The sequence below is a fragment of the Danio rerio genome, chromosome 6 (genome assembly GCF_049306965.1).
Source record: "Danio rerio strain Tuebingen ecotype United States chromosome 6, GRCz12tu, whole genome shotgun sequence".
Lineage (NCBI taxonomy): Eukaryota > Metazoa > Chordata > Actinopteri > Cypriniformes > Danionidae > Danio > Danio rerio.
Window position 1 is genome coordinate 50,112,501 of NC_133181.1, and position 24,536 is coordinate 50,137,036.

The following is a 24,536-nucleotide window of genomic DNA, read 5'->3' on the forward strand; positions in this document are numbered from 1 at the left end:
AGTAGACATGGATTCACTGGCCTGAATGGACAAGAGTCAGCGTGTCCAGAAATAGCGAATGAATGTAAAGGCGTGTTTCAGAGAGCCGCTGATCAAAGAGAGGCGATGTGTGAATGCATGATGGATGCTAATGTTGTCTTTTATGTTAATGCACCCTGTGAAGCAATCTCTATAACATTTATACCCCCATCCATCCACCCTAAAACAGCACTCTCTCCTCCTTGGGTTTTTCACATCTATAATGCATCCGGTGTAATGGAAGAATCTTTAATTCATCATATTGAGAATGGCAGATGACTCACAGTTTCTTTAATCTTATCTTTCTGTCCACACATACACAATCATTCACACAGCGAGCACACTGTTTGTTTGAAACTCAATCATGCCGAGTGTCTTTGCTGTTCATTTAAACAGTGTTGACAACCTGTGTTGCGTTCATGCTAAAGGCAGGTCGCTTTCTTGCTAAAAGCTGCTAAATGACATTGTGATGTAATTGTGTTGCAGCGAATAAAGGGATAGTTCACCCGAAAATCATCCATGCACAAATCAAACTGTTTCTTTGTTGTGATGACCACAAAAGAATGTTGAAAATCTTTCTATCATTCTTCAAAGTATCTTCTTTTGTATTCAAGAGAAGAAAAAAAACTAAAACTGTCTCTTTAAAAAATGTGCATGGAGTATACAGTTAGATTACGAAAATAGCTCTTGGCTAAAATATGCTTAAAATGTACTGTATTATCTTAGATTTTTCTCTTAAAGGGCCATGACACCCCCCACTTTCAGTTCAAGTCTACCTCAGAATTTTTTCAGAAGATGCATCATAATGGGCGTGGAGCTCCATGATCAGAGGCAGGAGTGGGCGTGGCCAGCAGAGCAGAGGAAAAGGAGGGGAGCGAACAATTGTTGTCAGTCGGCTCACATAATGAGACACAAACCGTGAGGAGACGCATGATTTTTTAGTTAAAGTTAAAATGCAAAGAAACAAACAGTGATTTAATGCCCTGCTACATTTGTTATTCGTAATTAATATTCAGACAACTACAATTTATATCATTAGAAAAATAATCAAGCGTGCGTCATTACTGCCACCATATTGGTACAGTGCTCTCAGGACGAAAGTCATTCAACAATGTATGAACATTGAGATGCAGGGATATCAATAGTTCACATGAATCATTCATAATGGAGATTCATTAACAAATGAATCACTCCCTCTGTAAGTGAAAGGGGGTGTGTTTTAGGACATATGGGTTAGACAAAATTTAACAGGAAGGGAGAATAATACATTTGCATGCTTATAAACACAAGCTCCTTGTCGGCAATAAAATGAATTGCAACGTAATATAATTCTATATAATATAATATAATATAATATAATATAATATAATATAATATAATATAATATAATATAATATAATATAATATAATATAATATAATATAATATATACAACATTCTGTCTGGTTCTTGAATCTGATTGGCTGATAGCTGTGCGATATTCTGCAATATTAGAACTCGTACAGCCTCTTCACCCTACTCCGCCCACACAGAGTGACAACAGACCAATCAACTACTACAGTTTGACAAATATTGCAGCTGTTGGACAACATGATGTGCTTTTGAGGCTTTTTACTCAAGAATGTAGTTGTTTACATTACAGATTATTTATAAAGATAGTGTCTGTTTAAAATATTTATAATTTCTGAGAGACAGCGTGTCGGCATCCATCAGCCTGTCTTTGAGAAGAGCAGAATGAAAGACAGCTGACGATGTCCATCCATAAGATGGCTATAGTGACCGCAAAATAAGCCCTTAGAGGAGAAAAGATCAGCATATTTTCAAACTACAGCTGATCAAATCATTATAAAACAGGTAAGTGACTGAATGTTTCAGTGCTGTATTTATACCATATAATTGCAGTGTTTTGAGGGTGAGATGGGACTTGCATATCAAGAATGTGTGTATTTTAATTTTGTTTTCTTTTTTAAATATTTCCCGAATGATGTTAAACAGAGCAAGGAAGTTTTCACAGCACAGTATGTCTGATAATATTTTTTTTCTTGAGAAAGTCTTATTTGCTTTATTTCAGCCAGAATAAAATCAGTTTTTACATTTTTTTAAAAATCATTTTAAGGTCAAAATTATTAGCCCCTTTAAGCTATTATATTTCAATAGTCTAACGAACAAACCATCGTTATACAATAACTTCCTACTACCGTAACCTGCTTAGTTAAACTTATTAATCTAGTTAAGCCTTTAAATGTTTAAGCTGTATAGAAGTGACTTTAAAAATATCCAGTCAAATATTATGTGCTTTCATTGTGGCAAAGATAAAATATATAAGTTAATAAAACTAATATGTTTAAAACTGTGTTGAAAAACCTCTTCTTTACATTAAACAGAAATAGGGGAGAAAAATATGGGGGCTAATAATTTTAACTTCAACTGTGTGTGTGTGTGAGTGTGTATACACGCACACAACATTTTACTCTGACACTTTAGAGTCAAGATTTTGTGAATCTCTTTTTATGACTCCATAATTTGCAAAATAATGCAAAGAACCTGGACAAAGTAAATTTTTTTCAAATTATTTGTAGAAAAAAATGTATTTCTGTGTGAAATGTTGTGGATTACAATCTTCAGAGCCATAGGGCCTCAGAATATAATATACTGTCAGTACTTTTATATGCTTTTTATACAGTTTCTATTCTAATTTCTAAGTGCAATTAAAGTGATTTATAAATAAACAAATAAACAAATAAACTGAATTGCAAGGTGAAAGTATAAATAGCAAAAGAGAACGAATAGATTTTTCCTACCAGCAAATATTCATCTAAGCAAAAGAAACCGACATCAAATATAAATATACAGACACTTACACACTATAATGCCATCATCAGTGAATAAATTGCTGAGGAATATCCACAAGATAGATGCAAACATTGACAAATTGTACCTCTGACAGGCGCATGACGGTTTTAAGGACTTGAAACTATCAATTGGCATCGATATTATGAACAAAGAATACTATAGAAGTCAATGGCTGTCTTTTTTACCTTCTCTATATCTCCATTGTGTTGTGTTTGTCAACAGAAGAAAGAAACCCATGTGGAGGATGAATAAATACTAACAGAATGTTGACTTTTGTGTGAACTGTCACTTTAAAAGTGAGTATTGTTGATGTACCTGGAGGAGGTGCTGCCCTCTGTTGGGTTTGAGTCGCCACTGCAGTGTCCAGACCCAGTTTCCTCTTGGCCTCTACGACTGGATTCTCAAACTGGGTTCTCTGGTTAATATGACTGAAGAGAGAAAGATTATACTGTAATGTTCATTTAGAAACAGAGCACACATGCAGATACGATCATACCATTACACTTACTCTACATAATATGTGCCGTACTGCGGGTCATCAATCTCCTCCCATCCGTATGGAAGCTCTGATGATCCGGGAATGAGAGGATTGAGATTAAATGCAAATCCACAAACACATACACAGACGCTTCTAGCTGATGCAACATCATTAACAACAGCGAGCTGCATTTCATAAGACATCACTTTTTTTTATCTTTCCGATGTAAACAAACTTTGCTTTCAGAAGATACTTTGCTTTCCAGAAAGTACAAGGTTGGAGAATTTGTAAAAAGAAGTCTTACTCAATAGTTTGACCAAGTAAAATTTGATTGTGTATATCATTTATTTTATATGGTGCATGTTTTAATGAAGGGCGACACTGTGACGGAATAGGTAGTATTGTTGCCTCAAAGCAAGAATATCGCTTGTGGATGAGAGTGTAGGCGTGTCCCCAGAGATGGGTTACAGCTGGAAGGGCATCCGCTGTGTAAAACATATGTTGGATAAGTTGGCGGTTCATTCCGCTGTGGCAATGTCAGATTAATAAAGGGACTAAGCCAAAAAGTAAATGAATATATGAATGAATGAACGAATATTTTGATTAACTGTTTTTATTATTATTATTATTTTTTTAATTATTATTATTTTAAATTATTTTACTTTTTTAAGAAATTTTTTTTGGTTATCATTTGTATAAACATTTTTACAGATTGTATAAATGTTTTTTTGTGCTTAAAAACTGTTATAAATTAAAAATAATAATAAAAGAAGAAGGTTTACTAGCTAACTGGTTAATATAAAATAAGCAAGGTAGAGTGAGTAAAATGTGAGTTTCTATTTGGTGCAGAAATTTGTTTTGTAGCAGAAAAAAGGGAAAATTAAATTTACAAATTACCAATTTTTAATGTTCAGATTAAGCAATGCATGGAAATAATTACTCAATTATGTAAAGTACATACAGTTAAAAAAAAAATATATATATATATATAAATATATAGACAGACAGACAGACAGACAGACAGACAGACAGACAGACAGACAGACAGACAGACAGACAGACAGACAGACAGACAGACAGACAGACAGACAGACAGACAGACAGACAGACAGACAGACAGACAGACAGACAGACAGACAGACAGACAGACAGACAGATAGATAGATAGATAGATAGATAGATAGATAGATAGATAGATAGATAGATAGATAGATAGATAGATAGATAGATAGATAGATAGATAGATGGCCAAAGGGATGATCTAACAGATAGAATGTTAGAACGATAGATAGATGGAAAGTTAGAACAAAGATAAAAGATACACACACACACACGCACACACATTCATTTTAGCTTAGTCCCTTTATTTATTAGGGGCTGCCACAGCAGAATGAACCGCCAACTTATCCAGAATAAGTTTTATGTAGCAGATGCCCTTTAAATTTAGCTTATTCAATTCACCTATAGCGCATATTTTTGGACTGTGGGGGAAACCGGAGCACCTGGAGGAAACCCATGCCAACATGGGGAGAACAAGCAAACTCCACACAGAAATGCGCCAACTGACCCAGCCGAGGCTCGAACCAGCGACCTTCTTACTGTGAGGCGATCGTGCATAAAGATACATACAGCATACCGCATACAACATAAATGAGTGAATATAGACAATATATTTTGATGCATCGAAACAAAAGAGTCTAATTAAAAAGTTATATTCATTCAAATAAGAGAGAGTTTGTCATCTTTAACATCTTTAGGAACAGAAAGAACTACAAACTATAATATAATATAATATAATATAATATAATATAATATAATATAATATAATATAATATAATATAATATAATATAATATAATATAATATAATAGTTCTCCCTGCATTCGTGTGGGTTTCCTCCGGGGGCACCGGTGTCCCCCACAGTTCAAAGACATGCAATGCAGGCGAATTGGGTAGGCTAAATTGTCCGTAGTGTATGAGTGTGAATGAGTGTGTATGGATTTTTCCCAGAGATGGGTAGCAGCTGGAAGGGCATCCGCTGCGTAAAAACGTGCCGGATAAGTTGGTGATTCATTCCACTGTGGCGACCCTGGATTAATAAAGGGACTAAGCCGAAAAGAAAATGAATGAATGACAAAATAAAATAAAAATAAAAATGTATAAAATTAAATTAAGTTAAATTAAATTAAACAATTTACTGTCATACAAAATAATTACATATAATGAAATATATTCTGTAATAACATCCAGAAAAAAAACATTAAAATGGAATATCATACAAAATAATATGTATTATATATTAATTTAAAAGAGAGAGTTGTAGGGGGAGTACCCATTCATGCTGGGCATATAAAGTAGAATAAAACAAAATTAAAAAAATAAATTAAACTTTCATAATGTAAAGTGATACAAAATAATAAAACTATTATTATAAATTTTACAAATAAATAATTTTGCACTCAAAAAGTACACACTGCTGTGTGTGTTTGTGTGTGTGTGTGTGTGTGTGTGTGTGTGTGTGTGTGTGTGTCCTTTCTCCTGTACGTACATTATGCCCAAATACACTAATGAGGAGAAAAAAAGAAGTTGTTCACGCACTAGAGAGCTTCACACACACACACACGCACACACACCAGTGAGCAAACAGCACAGGACATCAAAACTCCCTAAAAGGAGCGTCTACATTTGATTAGATATCATGTGTGCTCATGTGTGTTCATTACAATGAAAAGCGAAGAGGAAGCGCATGCATTCAGATGAGCTTACGCAATCTTCTCTGTTCGAGTATGAATGTTGAAGTGTACACACCACATACATCTGACCAAACGCAACTGAACATATACTCTCAGATGCATGTCATATAGTTGATTTGCATATTCAGGTATAGCGTGTGCATGCAGAGATTCACCTCCATCCTCACACTTTTCAGGAGGCTTGGCTTTTTTCACCAGACGAGGATCCAACCATGTTGTCGACTTCGTGTTGTGGCTATAAAGCAAAATAGAAAATAATATTAGATAGCAGACGTGTATTTAGACGTTAAAATTGCAGACCCCTGAACAGCCTATAATTTTGCTCGACTGTTTTGTTTTTATTTCATTAAAATCCACCGGGCTACTTCTTTCAGCTAATCAGCTTCAATGAACTGACTAATGAATGCTCGTTGACTCAGATAAGTTATATTAGAGAGATGTCATCTTAAAATCTATGCTAACATTATTGCTAAGGATTAATTAATTAGTTGATTCATCCAATGTTAGTGCTTTTTGATAAAGATGCTGTAATTTAGGTTTTATGGTCATTGCACTGACCTCGGTTAACTAAAAGTAAAAATGCAGTAAGAAAGTAAATGTTTTTTTTTTTTGTTTTGAAAATAAAATAACTTAAAATGAGGATTATTTTAGCTTTGGAAATTTGCAAATTTTTTATGTACTAAATCGTATATGAGCTTTGCCATGATGACAGTACATAATATTTGACTAGATATTTTTCAAGATGCTACTATTCAGGTTAAAGTGACGTTTAAAGGGTTAACTAGGTTAATTAGGTTAACTAGGCAGGTTAGGGTAATCAGGCAAGTTATTGTATAACGATGGTTTGTTCTGTAGAGTATTAAAAAAAACTTAAATGGGCTAAAAATTTTGTCCTTAAAATGTTTTTTAAAAACTTAAAAACTGCTTTTATTCTAGCCGAAATAAAGCAAATAAGACTTTCTCCAGAAGAAAAAATATTATCATATATACTGTGAAAATGTCCTTGCTCTGTTAAACATCATTTTGGAAATATTTAAAAAAAAAAACAAAATAATTTTAATAATTTTGATAATTAATAACTTAATAACCCTGACTTCAACTGTATATAGAAAATAGAACAGAATATATAGAATAGAATAGGAAATATAAAAAATATAGAAAAGCAGAATATATGTTTCAAATTAAAAAATACATAAAACAAAAAACGAAATGCAAAACAAAATATAATAAAATAAAGAAAATTTATATCCGTGATCTTATTTTATTTCCCCAAGTGACCAATGAAATATCGAATTCTATTGTGTTAAATTTAATGTCCTAAAATAATTTATTTTTTATTTATAATTATTTATTTATTTTATAATTTTTATTTTTTATTTAATTTATTATTTTTTTAAATGTCCTAGAATATCCAAAAAGAAAAAAAAAGAAAAAGGATTGAAAAATTATATTTACACATTTTAAATAAATGGATTAAAATAACAGCTAAATAATTTTAACTAATAACTGAGAAAAGCTGATAATATAAATATAATAAAATAAAATAATATAAAATTAAATTAAATAAAAATGTCTTGATCTTATTTTATTTCCCCTAGTAGACAATGGAATATTTAATTTCCATTGTGCTTAAGTTGATGTCCTAAAAAAACATAAAAAATAAAATGAAAAATAATTTCCAAAAATTTATACGCACACATTTAATAAAAGAAGAAAACTAAAATCGAGAAGAGCAGCTTATTTAAATGCATAAAGAATGCCTCGGCAGGTCAAAAATGGGGAAGACTTTCAATGGCCTTTAGTAATGAGTCTGACAAACTGAACTGGAAAATGTTTGGAATCATAAAATATTTATGATCGCAACCCCAAACGTACGTACGTACGTACGCACGCACGCACGCACGCACGCACGCACGCACGCACGCACGCACGCACGCACGCACGCACGCACACACACACACACACACACAAGCTTGACTCTGTTCTTTAAAGAGCATCTAGGCCACACAGCAGGCTATATTTATTCTTTGGTTCTGACAGCTCGGTTCTTGACTTTTAAAAGCAATGCTACTCCTCCAGAGTGAGAGGAACATCAGATATCAGCGAGACGGGGAAAGTAAGTGATAAAGCATGCCGTTTGAGAAAATAGAAATTGCAATAGTACGTTGATGGAGTTTGAGATTTGACCTGAATAGAATCTGACAGCAGTGCAATGGAGGAGAAAAAAACTAAAGCGTGACGACTGCTCACAAATATTACTGACAAAACAATGCGAATATTCAGCTGCAAACTTAACAACAATAAATAAAACCTTTGTAAAAATGCACAATTTATATACAACGTGCTTGCATGCATCCCATTATTACTGTAAGTGCCTTCAGCAATAAATAAAAAGAAAATGAAACCCTCTACCGTGATACTACAGTGATATAATAAATGCAAAACAAACCACAGAAATGAACGAAAGTAAATCCTGTGGTGTTGTGTTTAGTGAACCAAATCCAATATGGAATAAAACCATTATCAAACAAGGAAAACAATATCCCGTGTCAAACCAAACAGCGATACATGAGTGAAAACCTATTTTTAAACAAACTTTAAGAGTTGAAGTAAACAAAAAGAAGTTTCTAATGGAGTTGAATTTGTCACTGAGATACTATTGTTTTTTTTCCAATAATAGTTTGACTAACTTAGTTGTTTATTCATTCATTCATTCATTGTCTTGTTGGCTTAGTCCCTTTATTAATCCGGGGTCGCCACAGCGGAATGAACCGCCAACTTATCCAGCAAGTTTTTACGCAGCGGATGCCCTTCCAGCCACAACCCATCTCTGGAAAACATCCATACACACATTCACACACACACTGATACACTACGGACAATTTAGCCTACCCAAATCACCTGTACTGCATGTCTTTGGACTATGGGGGAAACCGGAGCACCCAGAGGAAACCCACCTGAATGCAGGGAGAACATGCAAACTCCACACTGAGGCGAGGATTGAATCAGCGACCCAGCGACCTTCTTGCTGTGAGGCGACAGCACTACCTACTGCGCCAGTTTATATCAATATTATATATTTAATTAAATGAAAATGATAAGTATTTGTTTCTTTTATTGATTAGCTGTAATAAAATATTGCATTTTTATTTAAGATTTCATTTTTCTTTTTAGTAGACATTTCATAATTTTTTTTTCAAGTGACAAAAATTATTTTTGACAAATGATTTCATAGTATTTTTATTTAAATTGTGTATGTATGTACAGTTGAAGTCTGAATTATTAGACCCTGAATTATTTTTTCAAGATTTACAATTAAATGTTATATAGGGCGACACGGTGGTTTAGTGGTTAGCACTGTCGCCTCACAGCAAGAAGGTCGCTGTGTCAGTTGGCATTTCTGTGTGGAGTTTACATGTTCTCCCTGTATTCTCGTGGGTTATCTCCATGTGATCTGGTTTGCCCCACAGTCCAAAGACTTGCGGTATTGGTGAATTGAACAAGCTAAATTGGCCATAGTGTGTGAGTGTGAATGATTGTATATGGGTGTTTCCCGGTGTTGAGTTGCGACTGGAAAGGCATCCGCTGTGTAAAACGTATGCTGGATAAGTTGAGGGTTCATTCTGTGGCGACCCCTGTTAATTAAAAAAACTGAGCCAAAGGAAAATGAATATCTAAATAAATGAATAAATGTTACTGTTATAATTATAATTATTATTTTAATAATAATAATAATAATAATAATAATAATAATAATAATAATAATAATAATAATAATAATAACAATAATCATATTAATTTAATTGATATTACGTTACTTCATATTAATAATTATTAATAATTTCATTACACATTTGTAAAAATTCCATATTTAATTTAATTATACATATTTATTCTTTATAATATTATATATTTTTATATTTAATCAAATATAAATACATTTTATATTGTTTTATTATTAGTAATACTTACAATTTTTATATTAATAAATATTTGTAATATTATTTCACATTCAATTTAATTTTATATTATTGCTTTTTCTTCTTACATTTAATTCTTCAAATGTCATTTAAATGTATATTATTTTATTTGACCAAAAAAGCCTTTTAGTTATAAAAGCTTTTTGCGAACAAGAGTAATGTTCACAAATATGTCATATATATATATATATATATATATATATATATATATATATATATATATATATATATATATATATATATATATATATATATGTATGTATACACACACATCACAAATTCTCTAAGTAGTAACTGAAATTAGACTCATATCAAGTAGCAATAAATAAAAATGTTATAATTTTTTTTAATGAAATGCACTTTTCTCCAGTATTACTCCAACATGCTGTACTTGATGCTATAAACGACCCTCATTATTTATGAACATGCAGTAAATCAGTGACATGAGTCCAGTATGCAGTTAAAGTGCAAATGAAATAAAAACTATATGATTTCTCATGTGCTCACATCGCCAGTTCTGTGGTGAATAATTCATCTTTGCATGTCACTAAGAAAAATAAATAGTTTGTCCTTGTAATCTAAAATTTAAATCTGAAAATGCAAGTTTGTTTTCAGTTAGGTTCTCAGATTACCTCTGTCTGAGGTATTGGGAGTGGCTAACATGCTTATCCACGCCCCTCCAAGCATCAGTTTTGACAACAAACAGAAATGGTGAGAAGGGAGTGTCTGTTAGATTGTATTAACTCTCTTAAAACCCTTTCCATGATCTTTCTGAATGAAATGCTTACTTTACTACATCCAATCAGCTCTCAGTAAAAAAAGCATGTCAGTGTTTTCCCATTTAATATTCTTTTTTTTTTTTTAAGTTGCAGTTTTCGGTTCATGCAGACTTTAATAAAGGCTAAATATGTCTTCTTGTCCAGCCAGCCTCACACACTTACTCAATGAAGTAGACCATGCCGGTCTCTGTATAGGCCATCTCCCAGTTGTAGGGCAGGGGCTCCAGGCTGTCGTCTCTGGGTAAAGAGCTCCAGGTGCGGATCTCCAGTGTGCCGCTGCCTCCTGCACCGCTGGACTGAGTGTAACTGGGCACTGCTTTCCTCCACTCCTCCGTCCGCTCTGAGGAACAGAAAGGGCACAATGCAAAACTTAGCCAGGAGAACAATTTGCATGTCAAAGTAGGAAGATGTGCAAGCAAGATCTTTTCCTGCTTTAGGTACATGAGAGAAAACTGTAGACCAGGGCTGCAGACTATACAGATGAAGTCTGAAATATTACATATTTTTTCCACAATTTCTGTTTAACGGAGAGAAGATTTGTTCAACACATTTCTAAACATAATAGTTTTAATAACTCATTTCTAATAACTGATTTATTTTATCTTTGCAATGATGACAGTAAAAAAAAAATTACTAGATATTTATCAAGATACTGGTATTCAACTTAGGGTGCTTTCATACCTGTGAATCGATTCAGTTGTTCTGAAACAGAGATTACAATTGTTACATTGTTGCTCTTTGCTCTTGGAGCGGTTCGCTTTCACACTGCAAAGTTTCTAAACGGACCAAAAGAGCTAAAACAAGTCACGTGCGAGTAAACTCTCCTTACATTGGTCAGTGTCAGGGTTTATTTTGCAGCGTCCCGCTCAGCTGTCAGGAGAGGTGGTGGTTGGTTGGTGATTGACAGGGTGCGCGCGCGCGACATGTCTGAGGAGAGACACGGTGGGGAGGGGTGAGAAGCGTGCGCGACGATGCCTATTTGAGGGAGGGAGATGCAAGATTACCGGGAGATCATCCCTCGTTTGCGGGCATCCGGAGACTCGCGAAACTTCCCGCTCTACTCATAACTCTCTCTTCATATAGCCGTAAGCCTATTACATATGCATAAAACACTGTGATATAATCGCGCTAGGATCGGATCGCTTTCTCACTGCAATCGAACCGCTCCAGGGTTCGTTTCAATCGAGCCAAAACCACCTAATTCAAGCGATCTCGGAGCGATTACTTTGGCGCGGAACAGAGCGCGATTGCCCTGTTCACATATGCCAAACGAACCGCGCTAACTGGGCAAACGAGATACGTTCCGAAACAAAAGTGTAGGTGTGAAAGCACCCTTAAAATGACATTTAAAGGCTTAACAGGCAGGTTAGGGTAATTAGGCAAATCCTTGAATAACGATGGTTTGTATTGTACAAAAAAAAAAAAAAAAAAACATATATATATATATATATATATATATATATATATATATATATATATATATATATATATATATATATATATATATATAAGTGTACTAAAATTACTGGTGGGCTAAAATTACTGACCCTTAAATGTTTAAAAAATTTTAATTAAAACTGCTTTTATTCTAGCCGAAATAAAACAAACAAGACTTTCTCCAGAAGAAAAAATATTATAAAAAAATACTGTGAAAATTCCCTTGCTCTTTTAAAAAATCATTTGGGAAATATTTGAAAAAGAAAAAAAATACAGGACATTTTGACTTCAACTGTATTGTTTCAGCACTAATATTGCAATGTGAGAATCTGCAACAGTCACATCGCAAGATCTGCAGTGTTGAGTTGGGATTATAATAACGAGGAACCACATTTCAGAACGTGATTTGTCAACGCTAAATTTAACCCTAAAGAGTAAGAGATTTTAATTTGGATGTGTTTTAAAGACCTGTGTCTAAGGTATTAAGCCAGTTTAAACCAAGAATTTCTAACATTTTTAGATTTAACAAAGATGGAATGTATTTAAATTTTTTATACAATGAAGTCTATAAAGTGTTGTTTTACATTTGATTGATCATGAGTTTCTGTTAGGACTGTTAATGCTGTTAGATTCTAAGAAAACCACAAAGCATGTATGTTCAGTTGTTTTTATTCATTCTTTTATTTTATTTTCAGCTTAATCCCTTTATTAATCTGGGGTCGCCACAGCAGAATGAACCGCAAACTTATTCAGCATGTGTTTTACGCAGCGGATGCCCTTACAGCTGCAACCTATCACTGGGAAACATCCGTACACACTCATTCTCACACATACACTATTGACAATTTAGTTTATTCAATCCACCTGTACCGCATGTCTTTGGACTGTATGGGAAAGCAGAGCACCCAGAAATGCCAACTGACACAGTTCCGGCTCGAACCAGGGACCTTTTTGCTGTGAGGCGATAGTGCTACCCACTGCACTCCTCTGTTGCTTTCCGTTTGCAAATTATTATGTTATGTATTTTGCAGATGTATTCCTATACAAAATAATCCCAAACAATGTAAAATTGTGAATTCTTTCAAGTAGAGTTGTTTAAGTTGAAATTATATTTATATTGAAATATGGGTCACAAAAAAAAAAATAAATAAAAATCGCAATACGATTTTCCCCAATATCCAGCAGCTGTAAATACTGTATATACAGGGTTTGTGACCCTGGACAGTAAGTGTACGTTGAAATTATTGTCATTGAGATTTATACATTAATTTATTTACACATACCATTGATGTATGGTTTGTTAGAATAGGATAATATATGGCTGTGATACAACTATTTGAGGGTGGCATGGTGGCTAAGTGGTTAGTACTGTTGCCTCACAGCAAGAAGGTCACTGGTTTTGGAATTGGATTAACTAAATTGGGTGGGGTGTATGAGTGTGTGTGTGAATGCAAGAGTGCATGGGTGTTTGCCAATAGTGGGTTGCAGCTGGAAGTGCATCCGCTGCGTAAAACATATGGCGTAATAGTTGGCAGTTCATTCCACTGTGGTAACCCCTGATAAATAAGAAATTAAGCTGAAGGAAAATGAATGAATGAATGGACAAGTATTTGAGAATGTAACGTTCAAACAAATCTAAACATGGGGTAAATCATCTTTGATGGTTTGAAAATAAAGTGCTTAGAAATGCACAGGAAATCACAAAATGAGGCACAAAACAACCAAACTACAGTGCAACCACTCTCAATAACAACAGCAATATACTGAACCACCTGACATGACAACAAAACACAGACAAACATTTCCCCATGACCCGTGTACTTTAATAGATAACACTGCGGATGCCCCTGTTAGGCAGACACATTCAGAATATAGACTAGCAGTACATACAAGTGTCTGAAGGTGATCTTAAAGATGATTACAGGTTACACAGTGGAAGAAATGCACTGCTGCGTACAGTAGAATCACCATTTTTGGACACATATTAAACTAAAGAACCTGTGAGGCAGAATCTTACTTGGATGAGTGTTCCACTGACATGGAAATGAGAGAATATATTTCCATGAGTGTCGAGGCTTTAACAAAGGCTTTCTGAGACTGACGGCATGCTGGATTCAGGCTTTTGTAGAGGAAGATGAAGAGGTGACATTCACTCATGTTTATCAGAATCGCTCGACAGACTCTGGTGGACAGTTTACTCTCATTCCAAGATTCCAAGACACCAGATAAAATATGATAAACAGCTAAATTATTCCCCCTCCTGTGAATTATTTCTTTCTTTTTCAAGAAATGATGCTTAAAACCATGGTTCGCCAACTAAGGTTGCACATTTTGTCGTTACAAACATAGTTTGTTTATTTGGCGTTTCCCAAACCCATCATTCTGATGAGCATTTGCAATCTGTGTCACAAAATTGTACGCTTAACAACCTGGACAATTCTTATTTTAAAAAGTTGAAGAACTGTGTTTTAACTAAATTCAGCCAACAAAATTTTCACCCAATAAAAGGTAAAAAAAACCCTAAAAATAATTATAAAAAACATGTTTGCCTGGGCTCATCTCATATTTAAACAATTAACAGTTTATAATTTATAGAAACAATTGGACAAATAATTGACTCAAATGAGAATACTCAGATGAAAAACTGTTGCTCTATCCTTCTTACTTTCCTTTTAAACTCTTTTCATATGCACCCTATAACAATAAGTTAAAACAGTCAAATGACAAGCGGAGCAAACCATTACAAACAAACACGGGGAATGATTAAAAAAAGTATTCAAACTAAACATATCCATTCATTCATTTTCCTTCTGTCTCCTGGTTTATGAGGGGTCACCATAAAGGAATGATGCACCAAATATTCATATGTTTAACACAGTGGATGCCTTTTCACCCGCAACCCAGTACTGGGAAACACCCATACACACTCACATTTATACACACACACACACAAACACACACACACACACACACACACACACCTAACTAATTTACCAAATCCAATTATAGCGCATGTTTTAAGACTGTGGGAGAGACCAGAGCACACAGAGGAAACCCATGCAAACACAGGGAGAGCATGCAAACTCAACACAGAAATGCCAACTGACCCAGCTGGCACTCAAACCAGCGACCTTCTTGCTGTGAGTAGACAGTACTAACCATTGAGCCACTGTGCCACCACTAAACATGTTAATATATGTATTTCATACATGCATTTGAGCCCCTTTATGGATAAATTGTAATCTTTCAAATTATGGCTCTTACACTATCCATTAAGGTTTATATGATATTTATTTAATAACATTATTTAAATAAATAAAAGCTTCTTAATAATAGTACTTACATTTCTAATCTGATTTACACAATCCAATTCTGAATAGACTAAATATACATTATTTGATGCAGCATCACAAAAATGTTCAATATTAAAGGCTTTAGAATAGCAATTTACTTCCATAACACTGCAGTAAGAAACAAATCCTTGTAACAGCATGATTGTACGTGAAAGCAGTAAGTAATTTGCTGCCATTTGCCTCTCTTTAAACACACTTGAACTGGTAAAAGCCTTTAGAGCAAATATGACACTATTGTGCGGCAAGGACACTCCTCATTGAATGACTCTGTTAACATGAGCCAAGGGATTACTTATTTCAGCGAATATTCAACAACTATTCCCTCGCAATAATGATTCACATTCTGTCAAAGCTGTAAAGAACTCAGTACCAGCAGTCCAAATGGTCATACAAACCCAACAGCTTATATTTAATAGCAATACATATCAGGAAACGACAACAGTGTCAAGGGGCTTTGCTTTTTAAAACATTTAGACTCAAAAACAATGGGCTCAGAGAGGCTATATAATGTACTGACAAGAAACCATTTATTAAAAATCACAAATGACCATGGTGGTACTACAGTAAATGTAGCATTATCATGGTTTGAGAGTACAAAATAAATTGAAAAATTAGTTAAATTAAACACATTTTCTTAAATATTTTAAGTGTAGCTGCTGCCTTTAATTTTGTAAGTTGAATCATATTAACTTTACAAGTCATTCAACAACACTGATTTAACACATCAAGTTCAATCTTGCATAATGTCTTTTTTTAATTATGTGAGTAACATGTTTAAATCTATGTATCATATACACTCATCGGCCACTTTATTAGGTACACCTGTCCAACTGCTCGTTAATGCAAATTTCTAATAAGCCAATCACATGGCAGCAACTCAACTCATGCATTTAGGCATGTAGACATGGTCAGGACAATCTGCTGCAGCTCAAACTGAGCATCAGAATGGGGAAGAAAATTATTTAAGTGACTTTGAATGAGGCAGGATTGTTGGTGCCAGACGGGCTGATCTGAGTATTTCAGAAACTGCTGATCTACTGGGATTTTCACACACAACCATCTCTAGGGTTTACAGAGAATGGTCTAAAAAAAAGAGAAACTTTGCAGTTCTGTGGGTGTAAATGCCTTGTTAATGCCAGAGGTCAGAGGAGATTGGCCAGACTGGTTCCAACTGATAGAAAGGCTACAGCAACTCAAATAACCATTTGTTACAACCAAGGGATGCAGAAGAGCATCTCTGAACGCTCAACACATCCAACCTTGAGGCGGATGGACTACAGCAGCAAAAAACCTCAATGGGTGACACTCCTGTCAGCTAAGAACATGAAACTGAGGCTACAATTCACACAGACTCACCAAAATTGGACAACAAAAGATAGGAAAAACGTTGCCTGGTCTGATGAGTCTCGATTTCTGCTGCGACATGCAGATGGTATGGTCAGAATTTGGTGTCAACAACTATCCTGAAAATCTATCCTGCCTTGTATCAATGGTCCAGGCTGGAGGTGGTGGTGTAATGGTGTGAGGGATATTTTTTGTGGCCCGTTAGTACCATTTGGGCATCATGTCAATGATACAGCCTACCTGAGTATTGTTCCTGACCATGTCCATCCCTTTATGACCACAGTGTAAACATTTTCTGAAAGCTACTTCCAGCAGGATAACGCACCATGTCATGAAGCGCGAATCATCTCAGACTGGTTTCTTGAACATGGCAATGAGTTCACTGTACTCAAATGGCCTCCACAGTCACCAAACTCAAACAAATAGAGCACCTTTGGGATGTGGTGGAACGGGAGATTTGCATCATGGATGTGCAGCCGACAAATCTGCAGCAACTGTGTGATGCTATCATGTCAATATGGACCAAAATCTCTGAGGAATGTTTCCACTAATATGCTCCAGAGGACACATGCGCTATAGAGAGATTCGGTAAGCTAAACTAGCCATCGTTTAAATAAGTAAATGAGAGTGTATGGGTGTTTCCCAGTGATGGGTTGCAGCTGGAAGGGCATCCACTGCGTAAAACAGGTGCTGGATAAGTTGGTGGTAAAGTCCGCTGTGGAGATCGCTGATTAATAAAGGGACTAAGCCAAAAAAAGAAAATGAATATATATATATATATATATGAATATATATATATATTCATTTGGGATCATGTAAGACCTTAGTTTTACAACGGTGGAAAATGTGTTGATTATCCCTCCATTAACTTCTACGATTTTTGAAATAAAAAGAGTGTTTGTGATTAACCTGCATGTGTCTTGTATAGCCACAAGAAGAATATATGCAATAGTAATTTTATGCTTGATTCGCAGTGGGAAAAAAATACTGACGGTATAAGCTTGGTTTCTCTTGGTTACACTTGAGGATTATACATTATTTTCAAAAGCAAGGGTTAAAAGTTAAAGCCCCGCAAACATCTAAATAGCTCATTTAGGCTTAAAGCTGATCGACACCAGGGTCATGGACATGAATCCTCTACACATTAAGCAAGCCATTATGGAGCAATGTGACTCGCTTACCAAATGTACTGCTGTATACAAATAAAGCATAAATTTCAGGCCCGAAGCCTTGAAAGCACAACTGCTGATCGCGAACGGATTATAAGGTTAGAGTGTGAACTAATGAGAGCATGAGCAGAGGGGTTGGCTCTTTTTTAAGCAAAGCCTGCCTGTTGGTGCAGACTTCTCCTTGAGCAGAGGACATATCTCTTAGGTATGGGATCATGTAAGACCTCAGACTGCAGGTTCAAGCCTCTGGCACAGTGGGATTTTACCAAAGATTTGACCAGATATGCTGTCTAAGACTAATTTTAAGAATATTTCTTTCTTGTAAGGCAAAATTGGCAGCCTTTGATCACTTTGTTTGACATGCTCCCAGACGACTAATTAATTGCCTTTGCGATGAGACTCTCAATGAAGTTCTGACAGTTTTAGATAGGATATTTTTGGGTCACAGTCCTGCAGTATGAATAATTTTAAAAAGAAACTAATGTAGGAGCACAGCAATAGAAGTGGAATTATTATTATTTATAACAATTGACAGAAAAAAATGTATTTCAGAAACTGTCAAACACAGTCGCTGAAGTACTAAGATTACGAAAATAAAACGAAGTAAATAGCTAAATATACATATTTTAAAAAGGGAAAAAGTACATATACTGAAGAAAGAAAATATTCTAGATGATGTATCATTTAGTACACTTAAAAAAAACTGTAATAATATTATTGGTTGTTTTTTGCTAAATTCATTGTGCTACGCTGTACAAATAAATAAATTTAGCAAGCATTTTCTTTGTGTAAAAGTTTACCGTTATTCAATTATGAGAAAATGGCTAAAGTAAAAACTGCCAATTCAAAATACTAATAAATACTATATTTAAAATATCCATGGTATTGGCATTCAAAAATAATAAGAGAACCCAGGCTCATTATTGATACATACCCCTATATACATTTTTGAAGAGCACCAAATATGCCCAGGAGCTACGTTTTTTTGCAGTTTTTGTTTTCATGAACAGATTTTAAGATCTTAAATTTCTCCCACGAGTGCCATCTGCGCCTGCTCTTTTCATGTAAATCCAACAGAGGTCACTGTCGACTGACTGACTGACCGACATCCCCATCCACCCCCTTTCCTAAACCCAACAATGACTGAGATGTCAAAAGCAATCCAAAAAAAAGAAACGCCCTCCCCTGGTTTTTACCACATTTTCAGATCTTACCACGTTCTCACTCTGTTTTTTACTTGTTTATTTTATATTCTGCCTTTTGTTTTAGCCACTTTCTAGAACCATTCTTCACTGTACTCAAACCCCATCGTTGACATCAACTCTCTGCCAATGTACATGGCGATCTACAGGGCAAAGTGGTAACAGTGGAAAAGTCGTCCACACAGAGGTAAGCGGTCAGCTGGTAGCGCAAAAAAAAACAGAAGCTGGCGTCTTCGTCATAGGGTTCGCTTTAAAAACAAATGCAACCATATGTAGCTTTGGCCAGAAATGTATACAAAATCATGTGTTTTCACAATAAACCTGTGTTGCAATAAGAGGTCGGACCAAAATCATATCATTTTATATTCCATATTACCACATATACTAATAAACAGTAAAGAACAGTAACCATTCATTCATTCATTTTCTTGTTGGCTTAGTCCCTTTATTAATCCGGGGTCGCCACAGCGGAATGAACCGCCAACTTATCCAGCAAGTTTTTATGCAGCGGATGCCCTTCCAGCCGCAACCCATCTCTGGGAAACATTCACACACACACACACACACACACACACACACACACACACACACTACGGACAACTTAGACTACACAATTCACCTGTACTGCATGTCTTTGGACTGGGGGGAAACCGGAGCACCCGGAGGAAACCCACACGAACGCAGGGAGAACATGCAAACTCCACACAGAAACGCCAACTGAGCTGAGGCTCGAACCAGCGACCCAGAAACCTTCTTGCTGTGAGGCGAACGTGCTAACCACTGCGTCGCCATAGCACAGTAACCAAATGTAAAAAAATAAAACATACCAAAGGTCTTAAAAAAACTAAAAGACTGGTGAAATGTACAAATATTTCATCATAGACCTTTAGACCTGCGATGTGCAGACCATTTCAGTTTACTTGATTAATATAATCTGTATGCACCTAAAATTTACTGTCCTTTTTATTATAAGTGCATAAATTTTTGTCTTATTATTATAATATTTTTTTGTTATAACACAAGTATGCACACACACATACACACACACACACACAGACACACACACACACACACACTAACCTGGGATGCCGTTTGGGAGCTGTGGTCGTTCCTCATCCTCTTCTTCCTCAGGGACAACACTGTCCTTACGGTCCATCTTGCTGACGGATGTAGTTCGCTTTCTTTGAACTTCAGGGCCAAAATCCTCCTCAAACAGAACCTGATCCACCAGATCCGGCTGAACCAAGGTGGGCTCAGCAGGAGGTTTGGGAGTCCCATAAAAATTACCTGAAAAACAAAGATCAAAATGAATTCGTATTCAAGATATCTATTAAATACGTCCTAAACATGAACCCTTTGAAACCTTAAAAGTGTAATTCAAAATTCTTGCTACACACTTTTTGATTTAACAAGCAACAAACCTCTATAGTTTTAAAGAAACAGCTGATTCAGAAATATGGAGACAGCAAGCTCTGCTTTTTATTTGCTTGCAGCTTTCTCAAAAATGCAGATCTAGGTGTCGACTATCCGATATGCGGTGTGAAATGTTAAACATTTCCATTCGGTGGTGCCTAGAAAGTAATTACACTCACCACTGGATTCAGTAATGAAACTTTTCCCACTATCTTCTCATACAAGAATCAGTTCATTAATATGCATCAGAAACAATGGCACGGCCAATCAGCGGAGCAGCATAATGTATTTAAATGAATTTCTAATTTGGTGGCACACGTCAATGTGTGTGTGTGTTTTGTATGGAGTGAAGGGTTGTGCTTCAGTATTCCCTCTTGATGTAAGACTAAAGAAATCACTCTCTGTATGATTAGATCCAGCCAATGGAAAGACATCTTTTCAAATCAACCGTTCAACCGTCACCAATTATACGCAGATTAATTTAAATCATCCAAATTTGTTGTTTTGTTTGTTCGCTCCCTTCATCCAGCAAATAAATATGCTGCCCCTAGACATCATTAGCGTCTGTTTAAGGGAAAAAAGGAGCCTTTTAAGGTCACACATTCATCTTTCTGCCAATGTAAAACATAATCCTTGTAATCAGTCGAAAGATTAATCCTTTCCCTTTTAGATTGTAAATTCTAAAGAGTTTAATTAGCAAATAGAAATGGAAACCATGTGGGAATAGGCTTTTTCACAAGCAATTAACTACTGTTGACAACTTCGCTCACCTCTCATGAATATGCAGTGATGAATATTTGCTCTCTGTCTCTCTTCATTATTTAAATGAGATGCTGTGTCACGGTGTAAGGAAACTTTGTTTTGTGCTGCTACCATAACATTTGCTGTACGCTATATGCGCCATCAAACAAAAACGGGATGTTAGTAAGACTACAGTCTCCCTGGGACAGAATATCAGAATAAATATTCTGGTCCTGCACAACATGGCAGGAAGGGTTACTTGAACAATGTTTTAATGCATCAGCCATGGTCGAACTTTGACACTGAAGACTGGAGGTATGATGCTGAAAGTTGAGCTTATTTAAATGTGGGGGTCAAAATTATAAAAAACAATTTATGAATGCATGAATTCATCAGAAGAAAAAAACATATATCTTCTTTCTACAAAGTTTGATTGTCCTTATTACTTTATAAGTACAATCTTTATAACTTTAGTCTATTTTTAAACATAGAACACATTGAATAAGCCAGCTTATGTGCTTCTGGTGAACTGTCATGCCATTACAAACTTACCATATTTAAGATGTGGTTTCTTTAAAAATCAATGATCTTCAGTGCTTGGTTGGGATACGATATAAAGTAGATCTCAGACCAGAAGCACTGCATTAAATACCATTGTTCCACTACATGTCTTAAAAATACCACAGTGTTTAAAATGGTGTTTCAGCACTCATCTGCTGCTCTGGATGCCACTAGTGTTAGCTTTTCATATTGTTTCACGTATAAACAACTACAAACTACAAGTCTTTTTAACAGACTATTTTAATTACAGGGCGGCACAGTGGCTCAGTGTCATTTCTGTATGGAGATTGCATGTTCCTCCCTTGTTTGTGTGGGTTTCCCTTCGGGTGCTCTGCTTTCCCCCACAGTTCAAATATATGCGTTGTAAGAGAGTTAGATTAACTAAATTGAGCGTAGTGTTCTGTATGAGTGTGTATGGGTGTTTTCCAGTACTGAGTTGCGACTGGAAGGGCAAGCAAACAAAAACATATGCTGGAATAGTTGGTGGTTCATTCCGCTGTGGAGACCCATGATAAATAAGACACTGAGGCAAAAGGAAAATGAATGAATGAATAAAAAATTTTATTGATTACATCATTCATGATGTAAAAGGAACCTTGTTAAATTAAAAACAGTTTTAGGTTTGGGGTTTATTGATGGCTGAAAAACACTTGCCATGCATAAAGCATAAACGAAACAACAATAAACGATATCAACTAAAGGTTGAAGGTTAAATACAGTGTAACATATCTGAAGGTTAAATACAGTGTAAAATATCTGAAGGTTAAATACAGTGTAAAATATCTAAAGGTTAAATACAGTGTAAAATAGCTGTTAATTAACAGTTTCTGTATTTTGTGATTCACAAGTGTTGACCGTTTATTTACAATTGTGAACTGCAATATGGGATCATGATTTCTGCTCTGTCAACTTTTTATGTTGAAGATTCAACTCTACGGTTTAACAAAGAGACTTTTATTGACATTTTATTAGTTTGAAATAATATAATGTATAAGAAATATTATAACAGTAGCAGTTTCTAGCAGTTTATTATAAGGTTTTTGTAGCGTAATATACAACACTAACCCAGAAAATATATCACTTTAAACTAGGGCTGCACAAAACATTGTTTCAGCATTGATATTACAATAGTCAAATCACAGAATTTGCAATGTTGACTTGAATGTTTTTTTCACCAGGAGCCAGAGTTGCAAAGTATAACCATAATAGAGTACAAACCTATCATATGCTTTTAAGGTCAGTGATTGTGTGAGGATTTCAAAAGGGTTTAAGACATTCAGTGACAAGAAATGTTTATAGTTTTAAATGAAGGTTTAATGTATGGAATTATTAATATGGGGAAGATTATACAGTGCTATTTTACATTTGATCGTTAAATTTCTGTAGCCGAATACTATTAAGACTCGCAAGAAAATCATAAAGCACGGTTTATTTCACGTGTATCTTTGATTTGCTGTTTTTATGCATGATTGAAATTTGTTTATGAAAAAAAAAAAAACCTTTTCAAGGTTAAAAATTTGTTGAAAGAAAGATCAAGGTCCCATAATGCAATTCCAAAACATAAATAAACATAACTACATGATAAAACATAATACAGAAAACTGCAAATTCACAGATGTTTTTTACAGTGTACGCCAAAAATTACCTTTGCTTTGAATGACATGAGCACATGGGAGCTATCTGAAAATCTTTTTTATTTTTTAAAAATATCTACATTTTAAGTACTTGCATTAGAAAATATATATAACTCATAAAAATGTGCTTAAACACTGTTGTTTTACACATGTTAGGGTAAGTTCAATTAAAACTGAGCAATGATTTTGAAATTTAGGAGGTGCAGGTCGTTCTCTAATTTGGATCACCATTAAAATTCACTCTGGGATGTTTCAAACCAATTTTGGGTCAAATATATTTAAAAAAACAAATTAAAAATTAAATAATAAAAACTAACCCATTGACAGGGTTTGTGGATAAATAAAACAACCCAGAATTTATTTATTTATTTATTTATTTATTTATTTATTTTTGTTTTAGAAAGCAGAAAAGCAATTTTATATTGTAGTGATATTGAATTGTGTTACTGTTTTCCTGTAATCCTCATCACCTACTAGGAAATCTGCAACAGAACGTCAGTAGGTAAGTGCTTGGCTAATTAAAGTCTTTGCATTACAGTATAACTCTGATTAATCACCACATATGCACTCAGCTAACCATGATAGAATCATGAAGGTTTGTGCTGCACTCAGTATCTGAGCAGATTTACAGCATCATCTGTCGCCAGTAATCTGCAGAGAGCTGTATAATCCCACAACGAGGTGAACCACGTCCCCAGCGAGCTCCTAATGATGGCAAATATATTTTTGGTGCATGTAAAGTGCAGCTATAATATCAAAATAGATCAAAACGAGGAATATGGACAGATTTATAAGCTCCACACAATATAAATCGACCAAATAA

General features: G+C 34.9%; 1 protein-coding gene across 8 annotated transcripts in view; it reads right to left on the minus strand.

The window, feature by feature from the left end:
• magi3b (membrane associated guanylate kinase, WW and PDZ domain containing 3b) overlaps nucleotides 1-24,536 on the minus strand; it is a 248,841-nt gene that overhangs the window by 38,751 nt on the left and 185,554 nt on the right. For all 8 annotated transcript variants that reach the window (XM_073954525.1, XM_073954524.1, XM_017356705.4 and 5 more), the window contains 5 exons: nucleotides 20,445-20,651; nucleotides 11,022-11,199; nucleotides 6,256-6,335; nucleotides 3,379-3,436; nucleotides 3,186-3,298 (listed from right to left, as the gene is read on the minus strand). In XM_073954525.1, coding sequence (XP_073810626.1) covers nucleotides 3,186-3,298; nucleotides 3,379-3,436; nucleotides 6,256-6,335; nucleotides 11,022-11,199; nucleotides 20,445-20,651 — 636 coding nt within the window. The remainder of the gene's footprint in view (nucleotides 1-3,185; nucleotides 3,299-3,378; nucleotides 3,437-6,255; nucleotides 6,336-11,021; nucleotides 11,200-20,444; nucleotides 20,652-24,536) is intronic.